The 19983-nt window shown below is 37.5% G+C and overlaps 1 protein-coding gene across 21 annotated transcripts in view; it reads left to right on the top strand.

Annotated features, from left to right (window-relative positions):
* The window catches only part of LOC105339947 (talin-1), a 92655-nt gene that overhangs the window by 28007 nt on the left and 44665 nt on the right, over window positions 1-19983 (top strand). For 19 of the 21 annotated variants that reach the window (XM_066080937.1, XM_066080933.1, XM_066080942.1 and 16 more), the window contains 18 exons: window positions 2465-2705; window positions 6501-6598; window positions 8446-8575; window positions 9045-9194; window positions 9378-9520; window positions 9817-9944; window positions 10228-10291; window positions 10703-10807; window positions 11047-11136; window positions 11410-11475; window positions 11823-11924; window positions 13596-13672; window positions 15369-15549; window positions 17208-17348; window positions 17705-17859; window positions 18211-18364; window positions 18739-18843; window positions 19027-19194. In XM_066080937.1, coding sequence (XP_065937009.1) covers window positions 2570-2705; window positions 6501-6598; window positions 8446-8575; window positions 9045-9194; window positions 9378-9520; window positions 9817-9944; window positions 10228-10291; window positions 10703-10807; window positions 11047-11136; window positions 11410-11475; window positions 11823-11924; window positions 13596-13672; window positions 15369-15549; window positions 17208-17348; window positions 17705-17859; window positions 18211-18364; window positions 18739-18843; window positions 19027-19194 — 2193 coding nt within the window. In that variant the 5' untranslated portion in view covers window positions 2465-2569. Of the gene's footprint in view, window positions 1-2464; window positions 2706-6500; window positions 6599-8445; window positions 8576-9044; window positions 9195-9377; window positions 9521-9816; window positions 9945-10227; window positions 10292-10702; window positions 10808-11046; window positions 11137-11409; window positions 11476-11822; window positions 11925-12820; window positions 12869-13452; window positions 13527-13595; window positions 13673-15368; window positions 15550-17207; window positions 17349-17704; window positions 17860-18210; window positions 18365-18738; window positions 18844-19026; window positions 19195-19983 lie in introns of those variants that run through there. The other 2 variants (XM_066080953.1, XM_066080966.1) reach the window with 2 other exon arrangements.

Below are 19983 nucleotides of genomic sequence, written 5' to 3'. Positions count from 1 at the left end.
TTCTCCCACCTATAATGCCTTAATATACCCGGCTGTTTTTTCATTTCAAACACAATGTAGCTATAAGCAAGACCCCCAGACCCCCCTTCTACCTTTTCATTTCCTCCTTCTACTTCAATTTTTAGAGACGACCCTGTGAAGATATTTTTTCTTAAATTGAGGTCTGTTTGTTCATACAGGGATTTGCAGGCAATTTATCATTTGAGTTGTGGAGGTATTTTACCATTGATATTAGTGAATTCTATGTGTAACACGAGATCACACACTGAAGTGTAAACTCTCAGCCCTAAATTTGATTTATTATCTGAACAGAATGTGAAAAATTTGACATTCACGAAAAAAATTCATTTAGATATCATTCTCCCTCAACGTGTGCTAGAATTGGAGTTCGCTGTCAACATGATTACATGGAAGATAAAGACACGTGTGTGAGACTGTGTTTACATAATTGGGGGGAGTAGGGGAGGGGGACAATGCATGTTGTGTGTGAATGAATCATATTATTAACAAAGAATGGACCATCGAAAATGCAAGTATGCATCTTGGACTTTGTATTTCGTTGCTATATTATTTGTACACCAGTTTAAAGTAGCAAACACTTGAGTTGTAATAATTGTAACATAGTAAGTGCGGCTCCCTCAACAGTTTCATGCAATCAGCAGAAACACAGCTCATCAAAGCCAGGCTCTGACCTCAATCTTTTTGGGTGTTTCATGTTTTTGCAAATCATGCAATTTTCCACATAGCTTTCATCATATATTTTTTATCATTAAAAAATGACTGATTAGTTTTCATAGGTTGAGACCGTTCATAGAATATCTGATAAACTCACAGAATTATACAGATGTTTTGGGTACTTGATTAAATCCTGCACACGCGTGCATCATGCTATGCCGTATATAATGGGGATCATTATACTCCAGTAGAAATATTTCTGAAATGTCAAGCTGTCTATGGCGAGATATTATCATAACACCACAGACTGCAATTTTAACATTGATGGTGAATTTAATGAATTGTCAATTATTTTGAATAGGGGTGTTAAGGTTTAATCGCACACAACACACACAGTTTGTCTTGTCGTGCAGTGCAAGGAGTGAGAGATTGAATAAATGAATGAATGAATGAATAAATGGGATGTGAATCAAAATATCTTTATACTGTATAAAACTAAAACTAAAAAACTAAATCACACTACTACACAGGCATTTCTGATTTTGATTGGTTAACATTGTAAAAAAAATTTTGATAGCCTCCCTCCCCCACCCCACCCTTCCCCAGGTTAGTCTCTAAAAATTGAAGTAGAAGGAAGAAATAAACAAGTGGAGGAGGGGTGTGGGGGCCTTACTTATAGCTACAGTAGATAGTGATTGAAATGGGGGCCTTACTTATAGCTACAGTAGATAGTGATTGAAATGGGGGTCTTACTTATAGCTACAGTAGATAGTGATTGAAATGGGGGCCTTACTTATAGCTACAGTAGATAGTGATTGAAATGGGGGTCTTACTTATAGCTACAATAGATAATGATTGAAATGGGGGTCTTACTTATAGCTACAGTAGATAGTGATTGAAATGCAGTAACAGCCGGGTAGGTAAGGCAATACAAGCAGGGGAATCCCCCCCCCCCCCCCCCCCCCCCCGCCCCCCCGCAGGTCTTAGAGACAACCCTGCTTTCCTCTCCTCTCCCCCACTCCCCCATCCCAATCCCCTCTGCCTCCCCATTTACCCTTACCCTCACCCCAAGCATACCCCACTACTTTGATCAAATAAATTGAGTCAACATACTTTTAAAGTAATGTTAGCTTAAAGAATGGGATTATAAAATTTTTTTAGAATTATAACTTCTCTCAGAGGAGTAAGAAAAGGAAGAAACTTCCTGTAACAATTGTGATTAAAACATTTCTCTGTCTGCAATTGTGGGGGGTCTGAGTCCCCTGTGTTGAATGTTTCAAGTGTTCTATATGTTGTAAGTATTTGGAGTCTTAGTGTCTCCGTGTCTCATGGTTACAGAACACTTGTGAATTCTACATCTGAAATACTGGCTGAGGGTGTCACTAAACAGCTAATGTTCTCTGTAATCTGTATGTATAGTCTGAGAGAGAGAGAGAGAGAGAGAGAGAGAGAGAGAGAGAGAGAGAGAGAGAGAGAGAGAGAGACAGACAGACAGACAGACAGAGATACAGAGATAGAGGGAGAGAGAGAGAGAGAGACAGACAGAGAGAGAGACAGACAGAGAGACAGACAGACAGAGAGAGAGAGACAGACAGAGAGAGAGAGAGAGATTTAGTGTTCTTATGGAGAGAAAGAGGAAAGGAAAGAAAACAGGGAAGAAGTCTTAATTTTCAGGAAAAATTTCATCTTTTGTACTTTAAACCAAAGGAGAGAACTAGTGATATTAGATAACAGAAGATTGACTGCCTACTTCCCCCTGTATGTAATGAGTTTTGTTCTGTGTTTACAGATGTGCATGGTGACACACGAGACATAGACAAAACCTGACCCACAAATCAACCACACAGACAGACAGACCTACAAATATCCAGGGGCGAGGGGCCACACAGCAAACATGGCCATGCTCTCGCTCAAGATCAGCGTGGTGGGAAACAATGTCGTCAAGACGATGCAGTTCGACCCCGCCATGCAGGTGTACGACGCCTGTAAGGTCATCCGCGACCGGATCATAGAGACCAACCCAGGCAATCGTAAGTATCCATCAAACCTAGCAATCGTAAGTATCTATCAAACCTAGCTATCGTAAGTATCCATCAAACCTAGCATCAAACCTAGCAATCGTAAGTATCCATCAAACCTAGCAATTGTAAGTATCCATCAAACCTAGCAATTGTAAGTATCTACCAAACCCAGCAATCGTATGTATCCATCAAATATAGCAATCGTAAGTATCCATCAAATATAGCAATCATAAGTATCCATCAAACCTAGCAATCGTATGTATCCATCAAACCTAGCAATCGTAAATTTCCATCAAACCTAGCAATCGTAAATATCCATCAAACCTAGCAATCGTAAATATCCATCAAATATACAAAAGGGGGATAATCTAAGCAACCACGTAAGTATCATATAATATGTAGGGGGGGTGTTAACCTGTTAGACTAACCATGACTGGATTATTGAGACAAATCTAGGCAATTATAGATATCAGACATACTTCTTATACCTTTATCCCCTTTTTCATTATTTCTGTTAGAGTTACATTGGGAGGCGGGGAGTAAAGGGGGGGGGGGGGGGGGGTAAGGCATAATGCATTAACCAGAACTGTCCATCATTACTCCAAGTACGGTACTCAAAGAGAATGAATTGATTTGCAGTCTGTATTCATAACAACAGCTATTAATTCAATGCCAATCATATTTACAAAGCAGTACTCTATTGAAAACGCTGTGCTTTATGGAAAGACCCATAATATATGTCAGTGGTCTGCCAGCGTTGCATTATGGGAAAACACATATATCGGTGGTCGCCAGCAGGAACCGCTATCAATGTTTAACCCTGAGTATAAGTTTAGAACACGGAGCAGGTGTCTGACTGCAGTATCCCTCTACAGAGATGAGGATCAGCTGTGCGTTTGTTTAAATGGGTTTTTACTCAGTGTGTACAAAATTCATCTCTGTGAATCTTGCAGGAAGTGCTGAGTCGTCATTATTTTGTAGGAGTGGTCTGCCCTTTGTGATGATAGATTTATGACCCAACATTTGGTAAAGTTAATAAACTGGCAGTTTGTCTATGAACAGATGGTGGGAGAATGCAACATGTAATGTAATATATATACACAGTGTACAGTGTATAGGCAGAACTCTCCCTGTATGCTTTAATGCAGTCAGACCTCGCAGGCTTCCTGCTCGAATCTCGGGAATTAAATTTGTAAATGTTTATGAAAGGTTGCATAATCTAAAATTTAAAAAAATTATCTCCATTCAGTGAGGTATTAAAGCTAGCACTTTTCTGTAGATAGTTTGCTCAGTGTGCTGGCAGAGACCTATGTAACAAGGCTCTAGTCAATAGCAAGGTATCATTCTAATTAAATGTTTCCTGTAAAATCTGAAGCATTAAATACGTAGCTGGATTAAAATTGACTGAGTAAATAATCAAGAGCACCCCCCCCCCTCCTTCTTCCTTTCACACCCCCTCAAGATAACAGGAAATAAACAGGATATAAATAGACTCATTCATGAAAAATCTCTCAAATCTGATCTGACTTAGCACCAGAAATAAAGAGATTCAGCCATGGGGGGCTCGATCAGAAGTTGAATGGTTGGCTAGATCTGCAGCCAGGGACCCATGCACTTTTGAGAAGCATGAGATTTAGATGCTATAAATAGCCCGAGGAACTGGATCGTATCAGGGAGATTGGTTGATGATGTTAGTGGTGCAGAAAAAGGGAGATGTGACAAGTGCAATATGGAGGATATGAAAATTCATGGTGTTGGTCCCTAGCATTGTAGCTAATGGGAGGGGCAGGAGAAATGGACAAGTGCATAGTGGACCAGAGGATAGGGAAGTTTGTGATGTTGGTCACTGGCTTCGTTGATGATGTAAGAGATTGATGTGTGATGTATTGGAGCAGGGGTCCCCTCTTCTCTGTATGGGGAGGGACAGGATTTTGTGTTCAAATGCCCATGTGCATTGAAGGATAGGAGCTTGTTTAAATGATGTAAAATGTTGATATTAAGTGGTGCATGGGAGGCAGAAGGTTCTTTTCTCTGTATAGGATGGGACAGTTGTTGTTGTGGTTAATCGACTAGTGTGTGGTATGTAAAAGGACCTACCTATTGACTGTGTCGGGGAGTGCAGTGATCGTGAAGCTTTTGTTGTGGTGGCAGAAATCGTCAATGCTGGAGTCTGTGTAGTAGTGATGGAGACACTGATAATTAGACAGGTGTCCTCAATATGTGTCCTCAATGGGTGTTCTCACAATGTGTCCTCAATGTATGTCCTCACTTGGTGTCCCCACTAAACCTGCCATGTTGCTACAAAACATTGTGGAACTTTACAAAGAATTAATGCTGTAGTCATGAATCAGGATGAGACAGGGACATTCCTTGGGCTTGCTATGTGCATGTGTTTGTTGTGTAGCCTAACATGTTAGCTGATAAAGGTGTGTGTCACAGAGTGTCCATGGAGGAAGCAGTCCATGAACACCAGCTAACCTGTGTGAAACTTCATGGCAGGTCCTGACTGGGACCTACGTACTCTCAGGTAACAAACATACAGTGAGAGGCTGGGGACCTCTGTCATCATCTTCATGTAATCCCACCATACCCTACCCTCCCCCTTTCAAAAAAAATAATTAACAATGTTAAGTGTCCAGACGAAGAGACCCTCATCCCCCCTCCCCCAACAAAAAAATCAGTATTGAGTACTACGTATAATAGTAAAATTTGCCCCACCCCCTCCCCATCCCTATCCAAAATATAAATGATGAACACTTGCCCTCTAATCAAGGTTATTAAGACTTTTGTACAATGAACCATTACTAAAAGCAATGGATGCGGTACATCTACCCCATCACCCCCCTCCCCCCCCCCCTATCTCTCCAAGGAAAAAAACCCAGAGAAGTTGAGATAACCTATATTAATACAGACACAGTTTGTGGTTGAGACATGCTGGTATTGGGTGCCAGCCATCAAATGCTCGTGTATCATACCACACAGTCTCTCTCTCAGTCCTATAGCAGGAACCCATATTGATTTCTTGATCCCATGAGGGAAATAGAAATTGTCATAATTTTAAATTTGCACAATAAAATTGGATTGATGACTGGCATCTGGCAATGTAAAACAAAAGGCAGAGAATGTCAGAGGAGAGGTTTCAGGAATCAGGGAGATCAGGGTCATTGTACTTGATGAGGCAGAATCAGGGAGACGTCATCGTACTCAACGAGGCAGAATAAGGGAGACGTCATTGTACTCAATAAGGCAGAATCCGGGAGACATCATTGTACTCAATTAGGCAGAATCAGGGAGACGTCATTGTACTCAATAAGGCAGAATCAGGGAGATGTCATTGTACTCAACAAGGCAGAATCAGGGAGACGTCATTGTACTCAAGAAGGCAGAATCAGGGAGATGTCATTGTACTTGATGAAGCAGAATCAGGGAGATGTCATTGTACTTAGTTAGACAAAATAAAAAACCAGGGAGACTTTATGGTGTTAATAAGGCGGAATCATGGAGGGTTCAGTAAGACAAGAGTATGGAATCTGACTTTATTTCTGTCAACATAGCAACATCAGGGAGGGTTCATTGTACTCATTAAAGTATTTTTTGTTGGGATTGGGTGGAAAAGGGGGGTGTGCTTCATTGTACTATGTAAAATTAAAAATAATATCAGGGAGGCTTCATTGCACAGGTCAATTCTCATTTAGTAAAGCAGTTAACACTTTCTTTGTGGAATTCTCTTGATTTTTCTCTTATTAATATAAAGACTTACAAAAGTATTGGCCCATGCTTTGACTGTTGGATTCTGTGTTGCAGCACAAGACTATGGACTATTCCTGGCAGATGAGGATCCCAAGAAAGGGGTGTGGCTAGAGCCAGGCAGGACGCTGGACTATTATCTCCTCAGGGACGGGGTAAGTCAATAATAGAAAGAGGGGAGGGGGTAAATCTTTTACCTCCTCATTGATGGGGTAAGTCAATAATAGAAAGAGGGGAAGGGGTAAATCTTTTACCTCCTCATTGATGGGGTAAGTCAATAATAGAAAGAGGAGAGGGGGTAAATCTTTTACCTCCTCATTGATGTGGTAAGTCAATAATAGAAAGGGGGGGGGGGTAAATCTTTTACCTCCTCATTGATGGGGTAAGTCAATAATAGAAAGAGGGAGGGAGTAAATCAAGACATTGGATAAGAGGATTAAGTCAATATTAAGATTAAGGGAAAGGGGGTTAATCTAGATGCAGGACTTTTACCGCCTCAGGGATTGGATGAGTCAAAATAAAAATCATCCTCAGGGATTGGGTCAATGATAGAAATGGGAAATGGGGGCAGGGGGTAAATCTACTGTCTCCTCAGGGATGGGGTAAGTCATTAACAGGTTGAGGATCTGTCCAGTCTGTTATTGAATGTGATTGGGGGGATACTTGACTACTACCTACTTAGGGATGGGTAAGTCATTAATGGGGGCAAAAATGGGAGGGTGTGAATCTGAATGCTTAACTATACTGCCCACTCTAGAGGGGTTATAACTCAGTACTCATTTGTAAGAAAATGGGGTGGGAGCTAGACACAGGACTTAAACCTCCTTAGGGAAAATTATTTATAAGGGTAAAACTATGTATTCTATAGCTAGGGGAAGGACCATGGGCTTGTACCTTCTTAGAGATGGAGAAAAAAAGTCAGGAATAAGTTGGGGGGGGGGGGATCTGGTTAGTCTGGTATAGAGGGGGGATCTGGCTATTCTGGTATAGAGGGGGGATCTGGCTAGTCTGGTATAGAGGGGGGGGGGGGGTCTGGCTAGTCTGGTATAGAGGGGGGGGGGGTCTGGCTAGTCTGGTATAGAGGGGGGATCTGGCTAGTCTGGTATAGAGGGGGGATCTGGCTAGTCTGGTATAGAGGGGGGATCTGGCTAGTCTGGTATAGAGGGGGGATCTGGCTAGTCTGGTATAGATGAAGAGAGAATGGAGAGGATGATGAACTAACACATCCTCAAAGATGGGATAAGATAAGTGACTATAGCACTATTTTGTATAATTTGAATTAGATCTGATACAAGCAAGGATTGGGCAATGACTTTCACACTTAATTATTTGTAAATACTATAATATCTGATACAGGCACTTTTAGGCAGGAAGAAAAACAGACTTCATTCATGATTATTTGTGAATGACTTTTTCCTCATTAGTCGTTTCAAATTTTTCCATGAAAGAAGGAAACACTAAGATTTTATTTGTATGGGAGTGTAGGATGTAGCGTAGAATTATGTGGCCAGGATTCTATAAATAGACACAGAGCTAAACCAGCATTTGTATGAAATGATATGTGAACTTTATTAATGCACATTTTGTGAGTCATATAACTCAACTCTAAAAATTGTTTGTGAATAAAACTCTTAAAAGTTCCCCATTGTTCCGATCAGATGTCTGGAAAATTATGCATTGCAAATAAATACTGACAGGTCTTTTTTCTTTTTTTTATATGAAAATAAAATAACCAATCTGCATTATCCATTTGTATAAATAAATTGATATACATGCAATTTAATCAGTTCATTCACTGTGTTTAATTAAGTAAATTTAAACAATCACAACTTGGTATGGGACCCCCTATGTCTAGAGGGAGGGGAGTCTAGAAGCACTAAAATCAAAGGGAGGCTAATCGTGGAAAGTTCTAAAGAGGGGATGGAATAGAAAGGAAAAAAGATACTGATAACTAAATCATTATCAGATTATAAAAGTATTTCTCTGCTAAATTACATTTTAGGATTTATTGGAATACAAGAAGAAAATGCGAATTCTACAAATCAAAACGTTGGACGGCATGCAGAAGAAGTTACAAGTAGATGACAGCCACACGGTGGGACAGCTGATGGTCACCATCTGTACCAAGATGGGTAAGTCTCAGCAACATACTGCAACATACTGCAACATACTGCAACACACAGCAACTCATAGCAACACACACAAAAAGAAGTTATAGTGGGACAGCTGATGGTCACCATCTGTACCAAGACGGGTAAGTCTCAGCAACATATAGCAACACACTGTTCTTCTCAACACACAGAAACACAGAAGTTACAGTTGGATGACAGCTACACAGTGGGGCAACTGATGGTCACCATATATATCAAGATAGGTACTGTGGAATCATTTAATTTGGTGGGGGTCAATTTTCGATGGGCAGATGTTAGCACATACAGCACCAAATTGCAACACATGCAACATGTAGCAACATAAACACTTAAGTAAGGTGAATGACAGCCATACAGTTGGGCAACACAATTTGTACCAAGATGGGTAAGTGTTAGCAACATACAGCAACACCTATCAACATATTGTCTGTATTGTTGTATTATTCTCCAGGTATCTCTAACCATGAGGAATACTCCTTGGTCCGCGAGATGACGGACGACGAGAAAGAGAAAACGCTGACTCTCCGCCGAGACAAGTCCATCGCCAAGGACCAGAAGAAACTCGACGAGATGAGAAAGAAACTCCACACGGACGACGAACGTAGGCTCCGTTCATTGACACGTTTTGATTGGACATTTTCATAAAGTTTTGATCAAATGATTTTAATTGGAGTAGTTGATGAAATTTAGATTAAAATAAATGTATTGAGTTTTGATTGGATGTTTTGTAAATGAGTTTTGATTGGATGTTTTGTATATGACTTTTGATTGGACGATTTTTCAGTGGAGTGGTTGGACCATTCGCGGACCCTGAGAGAACAGGGGGTGTTGGACGTGGACACACTACTGCTGAGGAGGAAGTTCTTTTTCTCCGACCAAAATGTGGACCAGCGCGACCCTGTACAACTCAATCTGCTATACGTACAGGTAACCTACATTTATGTGTACAAGTCTTGAAGTCCCACTATGCCCAAGTAAATGTGTATATATTTTCCATTATGTATAAGATAGATGAATCTCCCTTTAAGACAAAAGGTATAATACTTTGTTAATGTCATACTACTGGCAAAAGTCTTCAATAAGAGAACTTCTCTGGAAATTTCTCTTATCGCTGCTTTAGACAGTTTAAGATATTAACCAATCACATCCTCACTTAAAGTCAGTGTTAACCAATCGCATCCTGTATTTTAGTCAGTATTAACCAATCGCATCGTTTCTTTTAGTCCCGAGACGCCATCTTGGACGGGACCCACCCGGTCACTCAGGAGGAGGCGATCCAGCTGGCCGGGATACAGGCACACATACAGTTTGGGGACTACAACGAAAACAAACACAAGACGGGATTCCTAGAGTGAGTTGCCTCCCTTTGTAGAAATGATTGTTAAATTCTTATTAAAAGATTCGATAGTTTTGCCTTTGCTAGACCTTTTCTTATGTAACTGTTTCTTACAAAGTGAAATAAAACAGTTATCTACTCTTTCTATTAAATGATTTGTCTAAAGAAAAATTTTTTTTATCAGACTTAAATCTTACTTTTGTTATTGTCAATTGATCAACAAATTAAACAAAGGTATTGAAAAAAAAAAATAAGGGGCAAAGAATGTTTGTTTAATTGTTTGGTGTTTTTTTTCCAGATTAAAGGAGTTTTTACCAAAAGAATATGTCAAAACACAGAAAATAGAAAAGAGAATATTTGCAGTAAGAAAAGTCTAATTTTCATTTTATCTACTGAAAAATATTTTAAATCGATTTTCTGGAAAATACCTTCAACATTCAAACTTGGTTGGAAGAAAATGAGTTTCTGAATTGCATATGACCCTCACATTATCATTAGGCCTTTGAAATCATGCAGATTGTGGCATTGTAATTTAATGTTGACATAATTGGATCACACAGCTTTTGCAATACACGTAAATTCTTTTTGAGATTTTGTTCGTTGAATATTGTTGGTTACTCAGTACTGGTGGTGAACACAAACAAAAAGTGTGTGGTATATGTACAGTACTTCAGTGTGTGGTATATGTACAGTACTTCAGTGTGTGGTATATGTATAGTACTTTTGTGTGTGTTATAAGTACAGTACTTCAGTGTGTTATTTCTTTGTTGTAGGAACACAAGAAGTGGGTTGGCGTCCATGAGTTTGAGGCCAAGGCCAAGTACACTCAAAAATGTCGCGGACTCAAGACTTATGGAATCACTTTCTTCCTTGTCAAAGTAAGACAACCATCTACTCGTGTGCTGATAATTCCATAGAATTCACAATAATTCAGTATAAATACTCACATAAGTGTTGGGGACCCAAAAAACAACATCTATACATGTATATTAATGATTCTACAATATTTACACCAATTCAGTACAAATTCACTCAGAAATGTTGTAGACTTAGACTCATATTTTTATTCATGAAAAAGTAATTGTGTTTTTCTCATGAGAATGTTTATCTTCTTTAGGAAAAAATGCCTGGAAAGAATAAACTGGTGCCCCGCTTGCTTGGTATCACAAAAGAAAGCGTGGTTAGGATGGACGAAAAAACGAAAGAGGTGAGTTGACTCCCTTGTCATCTAATATATAAAGAATTCATGTGAGAAATCTCTTAAAAAATGTTCATGCAAAAATCAAACAAAATGCATTGAAGAGATTTCACGTTCATGTTAAAAGCATATTAAGCCATAAAGCCAGTCGCCCTTATTTTTATTGTCATTTTAGAATAGCTTAAACACAAATCTAAGAAAAAACAAAAGTATCAATGTCAATAACACTGAGATCTGATATTAGAATTACTCACGCTATACAAATGTTCTGTGTGGTTTCAGATCCTGAAGACCTGGCCGCTGACCACAGTGAAGAGATGGGCCGCCTCCCCCAACAGCTTCACCCTGGTACGTACCGCTACTGTCTCTAGGTCCTCATTACATTACTTTATTTGTTAGGGAAAGGAATAAGAGTAACCTCGATAAAATGACACCTGTATACTTTGTAGCCGTGTATTGATCACGTTTGCCTCAATACGCAATGGATATCACTTGTGTAACAAATTTTTTAATAGTTGGTGCAATGACATCACAATAGTTTTTTTTACCTATTACTAATGAAATTACCGTAGGATTAAAAAAAAAAAAATTCTGTAAAACAGTTTTACAGTAAAGGGAAAAAACAATGGTAACCTTTCTTAAATTACATTGTATATACCTGTAATTGTACACATGTATTCCTATTGTATCTGTAGGATTTTGGAGACTACTCAGACTCTTATTACTCGGTCCAAACTCAGGAAGGCGAGCAGATATCTCGACTCATCGCCGGATACATCGACATCATCCTCAAACGGGTAAGGAACTAGTTTAACTTATCTTGATTATAGGGAACCAGGAAAACTAAATGATTATTAAATAATTGTAATCTTGATTGAAAGAAAACAAAATAAATTTAAGAATTTTGAACAATTGTTGAGTTTTAACAGTTATTTAATCATAATTTAAAAATGAAAATAGCATCCAGTATGATTTATGATTTATTGAAGAAAATAAAATGAGATTTTAAAATTAACACTTTATCAATGATTTTATGTTTTATCAATATCAATTTTTGCTTGAACTGATATTCATGAATGTTTGACAATGAATTTTATGTATTTTATTTTCAGGGGGTAAATAAAATTATAAAAAAAGTTTCAACAAAATCTCAAAAGAAAAATGCGTTGGTATAAATCAATAAAATCAAATGATGTAATTTTGATCATGTATCAAAAATTTGAAATTGCTGGTATAAAAATAGAGAACCATTTTCCTTTTGAGATTTTTGAGAGGTTTGATCAGTCATTACCTTTTGCACCATAACTCTTTATGTATGGATACTGATTCCTAAACATCTATGACTGAATGAACTCATACAGAATTTCTTTCAGAAATAGCATGCCATATGAAAACTGCAGGAGTTATCTTTTCTTGGAGTTTAATTATCTCCCTTTTACAAACAATTGGCTTTGTGTATTACATGTGCATTACAAGTGTTTAACAAATCAAAATATGCATCCAGTACTAACACATTGTATAAAGTAAAAGCATGATTTCTCTTTCTTTCAGGATTATTTCTTTTCATACTCACTGGTTGTCAAATTTGTGTAAATTCAGCCTTTTCTCCAGAATCTAACCTTTGAATGAACACCATGATATATTTCCAATGCCTGTAAATAAACTTCTGATATGTTGCACGTCTACTTTTACAGCTCCAGAAAGAAATATGAAGGAATGCAGAGAATGTATTCATCTCAATGTATGACTTCTTCATTCTGTCCATCTTTATTATCTGTCTTTTGTTGAATGAAGTTTAACCAGCGTTTCCATGTTATCTCTTTTTCTGAAACAACGACACAAAGCTTTTGACAAATAATCTGTATTATAGCAAGAAAATATTTGGATTGTGAATCTTCAAGACAACTTGATAATTATTTCAAAAGATTTGAAATTGAGCTGAAAAATTAAATAAAAAAATCAAATAAATTAGAAAATGGTAAAATAATCTCTATTATAGAAAAAGAGAATATTGAAATTTAAAAGATATGCAATCTTTTCATCTTATGAGAAATTCATAACAAATTGGTTTTTAAAAAAAATAAATCAAAATTATGTAAATTAAACATTTGATTATTTTCATCAGAAACTCTTGAAAGATAAAAGATTGCATATATTCAGACCATAGAAGGATGTGTTTAGAACAGTTGTTAATTCACGGTAAAAAAAACTGCATCGAATAAATCAAGATAAAAGAATGAATCTGACTGGACAAAAAAACTATGTCACTGTTCTGGACGCAGCCTTGTGTTTCTGTGAACTAACGCCCACTTCCTGTTTGACTAGGACAAGGACGACCATATTGGATTCGACGCAGAAGACGACAGCGCGATGTTTGAGGACAGCGTCTCCAAGGGAAAGTAAGTTAAGGGGGCGGGGCTTAGGTCACGTGACTTGACGAGGGTTCTCTCTTTTCTGTTTGATCGTAGAAAAAAGACAAGGACCATCTGGGTATAGAGGGCTCGGACGAGGCCCCAATGTACGAAGACAGCGTGTCGCCGGCCAAGTAAGTGTGGGTGTTAACGCTCTCTGTTCCCGGGGGAGCACGTAAGTAATGTGTGTAGTGGTGGATGTGCTTTGTTGTGTGACACATGTGCTTGTGTGTGACATGCTGGAACCATATATATGTAGCTAGTTGGTGGTGGTGTAGTGTTGGTATATATCCTGTATTATACACAGCGTTATTTTTGCTCCCCCTTAATTTTGTCCAGTCGCACTTGTGCCACAATTTTGATTTTTCACTGACATGTGGCCAAAGTATAAATTTACAGTAAAACTTGGTTATAGCGAAGTCCTAGGGACCAATGGATTTACTTCCTTATATCAATGAATTCGAAATAATTTCTATAGTGAAATTATTATATACATGGTTTCTTTTACTAGACGACAATTTTTGCAAATTTAGGCTTAGAATGAAAATACATACCTTAGATACCTTTAAAAATCAGATTGTAAATTGAAGAAATTATGTAAAAATAAATTCCTTCAAACTATTATGTTAAATGGTTGTGCAAACTTTTTAAACTGTAGAAAATATTTTATATAGTTTGTGGGACTCAAAATTAGTTTGCTATATCCATATTAAACTCATTTTATCCAAATTCGCTATAACCATTAAATTTTGCAAAGATTTGTTAAGAATTTCACCAAAAAAAACTTCACTATGTCCGAGATTTCGCTATATCCGTGTTTGTACTAACTGTATAAGGATGACTGGGAGACAAAGCTGACCCTGTGTACAGGATAGGAAGGTTGGATTTATAAAAATGTTACTTTAAAACAAGAAAATATTTGTGCTGACAATCTTGTAACAAATACCTAAAGTGTTTTAATGCAATTAAGTTCTAATCCACTTTAGCTGCCTTTGTATGATATTGTAAATTTTGTTGTCACCTACCCTGTTTAGCCTGTTATAATTTTTAGATTTCACAATTCTGTTTTGATTTATCACATTAAATTTAGATATTAATATTGTGGAATCATCATTGTTCGTGGGGGGCCAATATTCGTGGCTTTGGTGGGTAACCCTTGCCTGCGAATTTATGTCCCCATGAACCTTTACACAATTATTTGTTGAATAGTCATGAAAATATACCAAGATTACATTACCAAGGAAATAACACCCCTATGAACCAGACAAGTTTGGGTTTCCCAGGGACACTGACTCCCACAAAGAATGATTCCACAGTATCGATGTAATGTTTAATTTTCAAATGCTTGTTATTTAAAGTTTGAAAAAAAAAATATTAGTTGGAAAATTGAATGCTTAGTTTGCTTGAAATGGTTAACCAGCTAGACATGTGCATGTAGTAGTACATATATTTAGAATATTTGATGTAGGGAGAGTAGTTTTTAACATCAATGTACAGAATGTATTCTAGAGTTTAAACACTTACTGCTCTAAAACCAATTGTCCCAAAGTTTAATTTCTTGCCTGTGCATTGTTACATCAATTTATCAAATCTTAAAATTATATACATAAAGAGGACGTAACAATCCACTGACGAAAATTAGTCTCAGGCCAGGGCATATAAAAACACAAAATAATATATACACTCATTTTTTCTCTGACCATTTCATTTTAGTAATGATTCTGTCTACTTTCTTTATCAATGTGTTCATGATGAAATGTCAGTACAATATTTGTCAAATTTCATCATCTTATTTGCCTTCAGATTCACATCATTATTTATGTTTTTCAGGGCGACCATTATTTCCCGTATGCAGGGAAACGTCAGTCATCCCGACGTTGGAAACGTGGCCCTGCCAGGGGTGATGAGAGGCGGAGTCTCGGGGGAAAACACCATCTCCCACGGGTCAATGTCATCCGCCCAACACGGACAGGTCTCTAGCGAAATGCATCATGTGCATGGCAACAGACAGGTGTGCCTACTAACTGTTATCAGACCAATTCACACCCCAGTCATTTCGCTCCCACTTCATTTGTTTATAGTGGTTATATTTTTTATTTAGATCTCATTTAAAAAAATTAACTTTATGCAACAAACATATTTTAAAGACATTTGAATTTAGTAATGTGTTAAAAAGTTTGTTAAAGATAGAATTTGTTCCGACATCTTGAATATTAATCATATGAAGGTAAGGTCTTCCCAGAGCATGGACATTGTTAACTAAAGCATAGAGCTAGATGATTTAGAGGATGCTGACATCTTAAGTTTGTTAATTGCAGACTTCCTTGGCTTTGATTAGCTCCTGTATAATATATATACACGAATATGTGTAGACATGAGCAAATACTGATTTTAAGAAGTTAAGGTCAGACGACACGTTCCTCGAGAATCTTTTTTGTATCTCCTCGTAATAAAGAGTTCCAACAAAAAATTTTAATTTTATAATTACTTTTAAAATGATCAAAATTTACTTGTATTTGGTTATATGCCTAGATGGTCGAGTGGTTAGAACTGTGGCCGCTCACTGCCAGTAGCGTGTAGGTTCTAGAGGTCGTGAGTTCAAAGCCCCGCCCCGGCGGAAATATAGTTCTATTTTAGAGAATTTAGCTTTGCTGTAGATGTATTTATTTTCATATCAGCAATTCAAGTGTATCTTCAAGAAGATTATATAGGAAATTGCATATTCTAGTATTTTGTAGAAATGCCTGGTAAGGTACCCTAATTTTTTGCAAGAAAGCTTGTCAAAGTAGTTGTAAACCATTAACAAATTCCTGGAAAAAGTTATCTAAAATTGAGGAACGTGTCGTCTGACCTTAAAATTTATAATCCTATGAATGACTATATATATTTTTTTGTTTTGCTTGATTACGTTTCCCTTAGTTCTGCTATTATTTTGAGTTCAGCACCATTATATAGACACAACATTCCACACGGGATGCCCGGTAGAATTCTAGTTTTGCTTGTATGACACATCCCCCCCACCCCTCCCCCCCCCCCCTTTTACAAGACCCTCACAGTGTTCATTATCCCTCCATTATCCCTGTGTTTGATTATTTGGTTCTGTTTGAGTTAGACAGAGATAATCGCACTTTAAATCTATGTTATGCATCATTTATAATAATCTTATTATTATAAAATGTTATTCTTTATGATGATTGAAGAAAAAGCAATCAGTTTTGTTAGAAATGCGGAATGTCTAAGGTCATTATAATCTTTAGATCATTAGATAATTGACTACCTCCCAATTAAATATTGATTTGATTTTATTGCGTTTTTGTAAAAAGGTGATGATTTCTCTAAGTTGCAAACGATACAATTTAAAGATAACTTAATTTTCAGCTAAACATACACAAGTCAATAAGTCCAGAAGACCTGTCAGATTATTTAATTATTTGTCATACTTTGGGATTTCTTTAAAAAATTGGGATTTCAAAAAAAAAAATTTTTGCTTTCAATTTCCAATCACATTTGTTTATAACATAAATAGTATAAACTGGACTTTTTACATGTCAAGTTGTATACAGGAGCCCTCAGTCTACTATGTCACACTGAATTCATCTCTATATACTTACTTACACTAACTTATTGCATTTACTTACTTATTGCATATACCTGTATACTTACTTCCAGAGTCAGAACATACAGGAGCACGGTCTGTCCCAGTCCCAGAGGGCCCTGCTGACCTGTATAGAGGAGGGGATCACCTCAATAAGACAGGCCGAGTCTCAGATGGACAAAGGCGCCGCGCTGCCCAACCTCGGAAACGACGCCGTAAGTCAGCGGTGTCATTGTTAAACTCCAGTTATTCAAATTATGGTTTTGAGTGCATTTAAAAAAAAAGATGATTTAATTTTGTGAGTCTTCGCCGTGGTTTCATTAAAAAACTCCAATTAACATAAATTTTTACATTGAGTAAATTTTCATAAGAAATGATTTAATTTTGTGCAAAACAAACTAATATTCTTGACGTTACATTTAATTATTGTAAAATAAACATTTTGGTGTATTTCTGAACTTCATAGAGGAAAATTAAATAAGAAATGATTTAAATACAACAGGCCATAGTTCTATAAACATTTATATAAACATGTTCAAGGCTTTTTACTCTGATGGTTATGTATACACAGGCTTCCAAAAAGTGGAGACAGAACATGCTAGACTTGTCACGGCAGAAGGTCGGGGCCCAGCTCTCCGCGATGAACGCCGCCACCGCCCAGCTGGTTACCATGTCGATAGATGACGAGATAGACACGAGCCGCGTGGGTGCTGCCGTGGCACAGATGTAAGTGTGTCTCCTCGATCTCTGTGTACAAATCATTGGACTTGTTCTTTTTGTTTAAAAACATAAAGACACTCCACAGCTCTGATTTTTGGATGAAGATCTCTGTTTGAATAAGTGTCATTTAACCACTGTGTGTTATGGTCAGCTCTAGATACTGAATATCAGTTAGTTTATTCTAAATATCAAACATGTCTGACTTTTTGTAGTAAAGTAAACAATTATTACTGACCTTGTCTCAATGATTTTCAGAACTAACTGAATATGAGTGAGTTTTTTCAGAATCAAACATGTCTGACTTTTTGTAATAGAAGTAAACACACATTTTTTATATTGTTTCTACGATATTTTTAGAACGTCAAACATTGACGACTTCTCTCAGGACGTGAGGATGCTGGGAGCTCTCCAGGACGACGACGCTAGTCGTAACAAACTCCTGGGGGCTGCCAAACGCCTGTGTGGTGCTTTCTCTGACCTCCTGAACGCTGCCGAACCCGGGCAGAAAGAGGTCAGTAAACTCTGTCAAATCTAAGAACAGCTTTCCATTTTTTGCTATCTTAAAAATGAAAAAACTCAAAAAAACTTTAACCAGAGTTTACATGTTATGGAAAATTATTTACGTTGTGGTGTTTTTGAATATTCGGAATATTTGACCAATATGTAAACAGTTAAGTGTGTTTACAGGACAAAAGTAACCAGATAATTGCTTAATTCCATTTATTTATATGTATACTCTGTGTTGTCAGGGTAGTTCTAGCTTGTTATGTTCAGAATTTCTTATTTGTCCTAACTTAAGAGTATACATTGTGTGTTGTCAGGGTAAATCTAACCTGATATGTACTTAATTCCATTTATTTATATGTATACTCCGTGTGTTGACAGGGTAAATCTAACCTGATCACGGCGGCTAAGACGGTCGGCGAGGCATCACAGGAAGTGATGACAGGCATCGGAGAGACGGCCGACGACATGGACAGGATGTACCAGGTGAGGCGCTCTGATTAATTGTCTTTGGCTAATTGTGTGATTTCTTTCTTGAAAATTGATATCATTAAGAAAACATCTCATTGAATTGACAATGAATGTATACAGAAAGACGTATTTCTTGTGTTTTAAATATTGTAAGAAATATTATCATAAGATTTTATGTAAATCGTGTTGTATTTTTAGGAGACATTGCTAGCTCTTGCTAAGGCAGTGGCCAATGCGACGGCCCAGCTCGTCCTGAAGGCCAAGAGTGTGGCCAGCACCACCGAGGACCAGGGGCTTCAGAACAAGGTCATCAGCTCAGCGACCAGCTGTGCCCTCGCGACGTCACAGCTCGTGGCCTGTACCAAGGTACGTCTGTTCATCTACTGTACACAGTGTTATTGTAGCCTTGTATTTCTTTCACCCTTCTACACTAGCAAATTTGTCCTGTCTTCAATTTGCCAAGATGTAGTTGTGTTAAAAAGGAGATGATTTGCTGACAATGGGGGGAAAAATGGGCAAAAAAAACCCGGGGGTGAATATTTCCCTGTATACAGTTTAAGCTTGAGGTGTGTAGTAAGATAAGTCGGAGTTTTTAGTTTATCCATGTACATCACAGAACAAACTGATCGACCGGGCGACGGTCTGTACCCTCGCCACAGATCAACTCGAAGCTTGTTGCAAGGTACGAGTTATATATCATGGCTTGAAATAAGGTATGATTTATCAGGCTTTGTCACAGGTCGCAGCTTGTTCTAAGTTAAAGGTAAATTGACTGACAGAGCTAATAGCTTGTACAAAGCTTTCAGATTGTCTCTGTATATCTCTGTAGCTCCACGACTTTGGTTCGGTAAGATGCTATGCTGACTGGTAACACAATTTAATTTGGATAAACTTAGTTTGCTGTTAGTTTGGATTTGATTTCTATGAAATCTGTTTTAAAGATTGAATATCAAAGTTGAAAATAAGTGCTGCAATCAAACTATAAATATTGTAATATAAAGTAGATAATATACATTTTTTCATTTGAATTCTTTATGATTGATACTTATTGGTTGGACTAACCCATTTTTTGGATCTAACTTTTTGGGACTGATTCATTAGGTTGAGACTAATCCCTTTGCTTGACAAAATCTTCTGGAAACAATCTTTTTGGTT

This window comes from Magallana gigas, chromosome 1 (assembly GCF_963853765.1).
Source record: "Magallana gigas chromosome 1, xbMagGiga1.1, whole genome shotgun sequence".
Lineage (NCBI taxonomy): Eukaryota > Metazoa > Mollusca > Bivalvia > Ostreida > Ostreidae > Magallana > Magallana gigas.
This window is presented reverse-complemented; position numbering and strand designations above follow the sequence as displayed.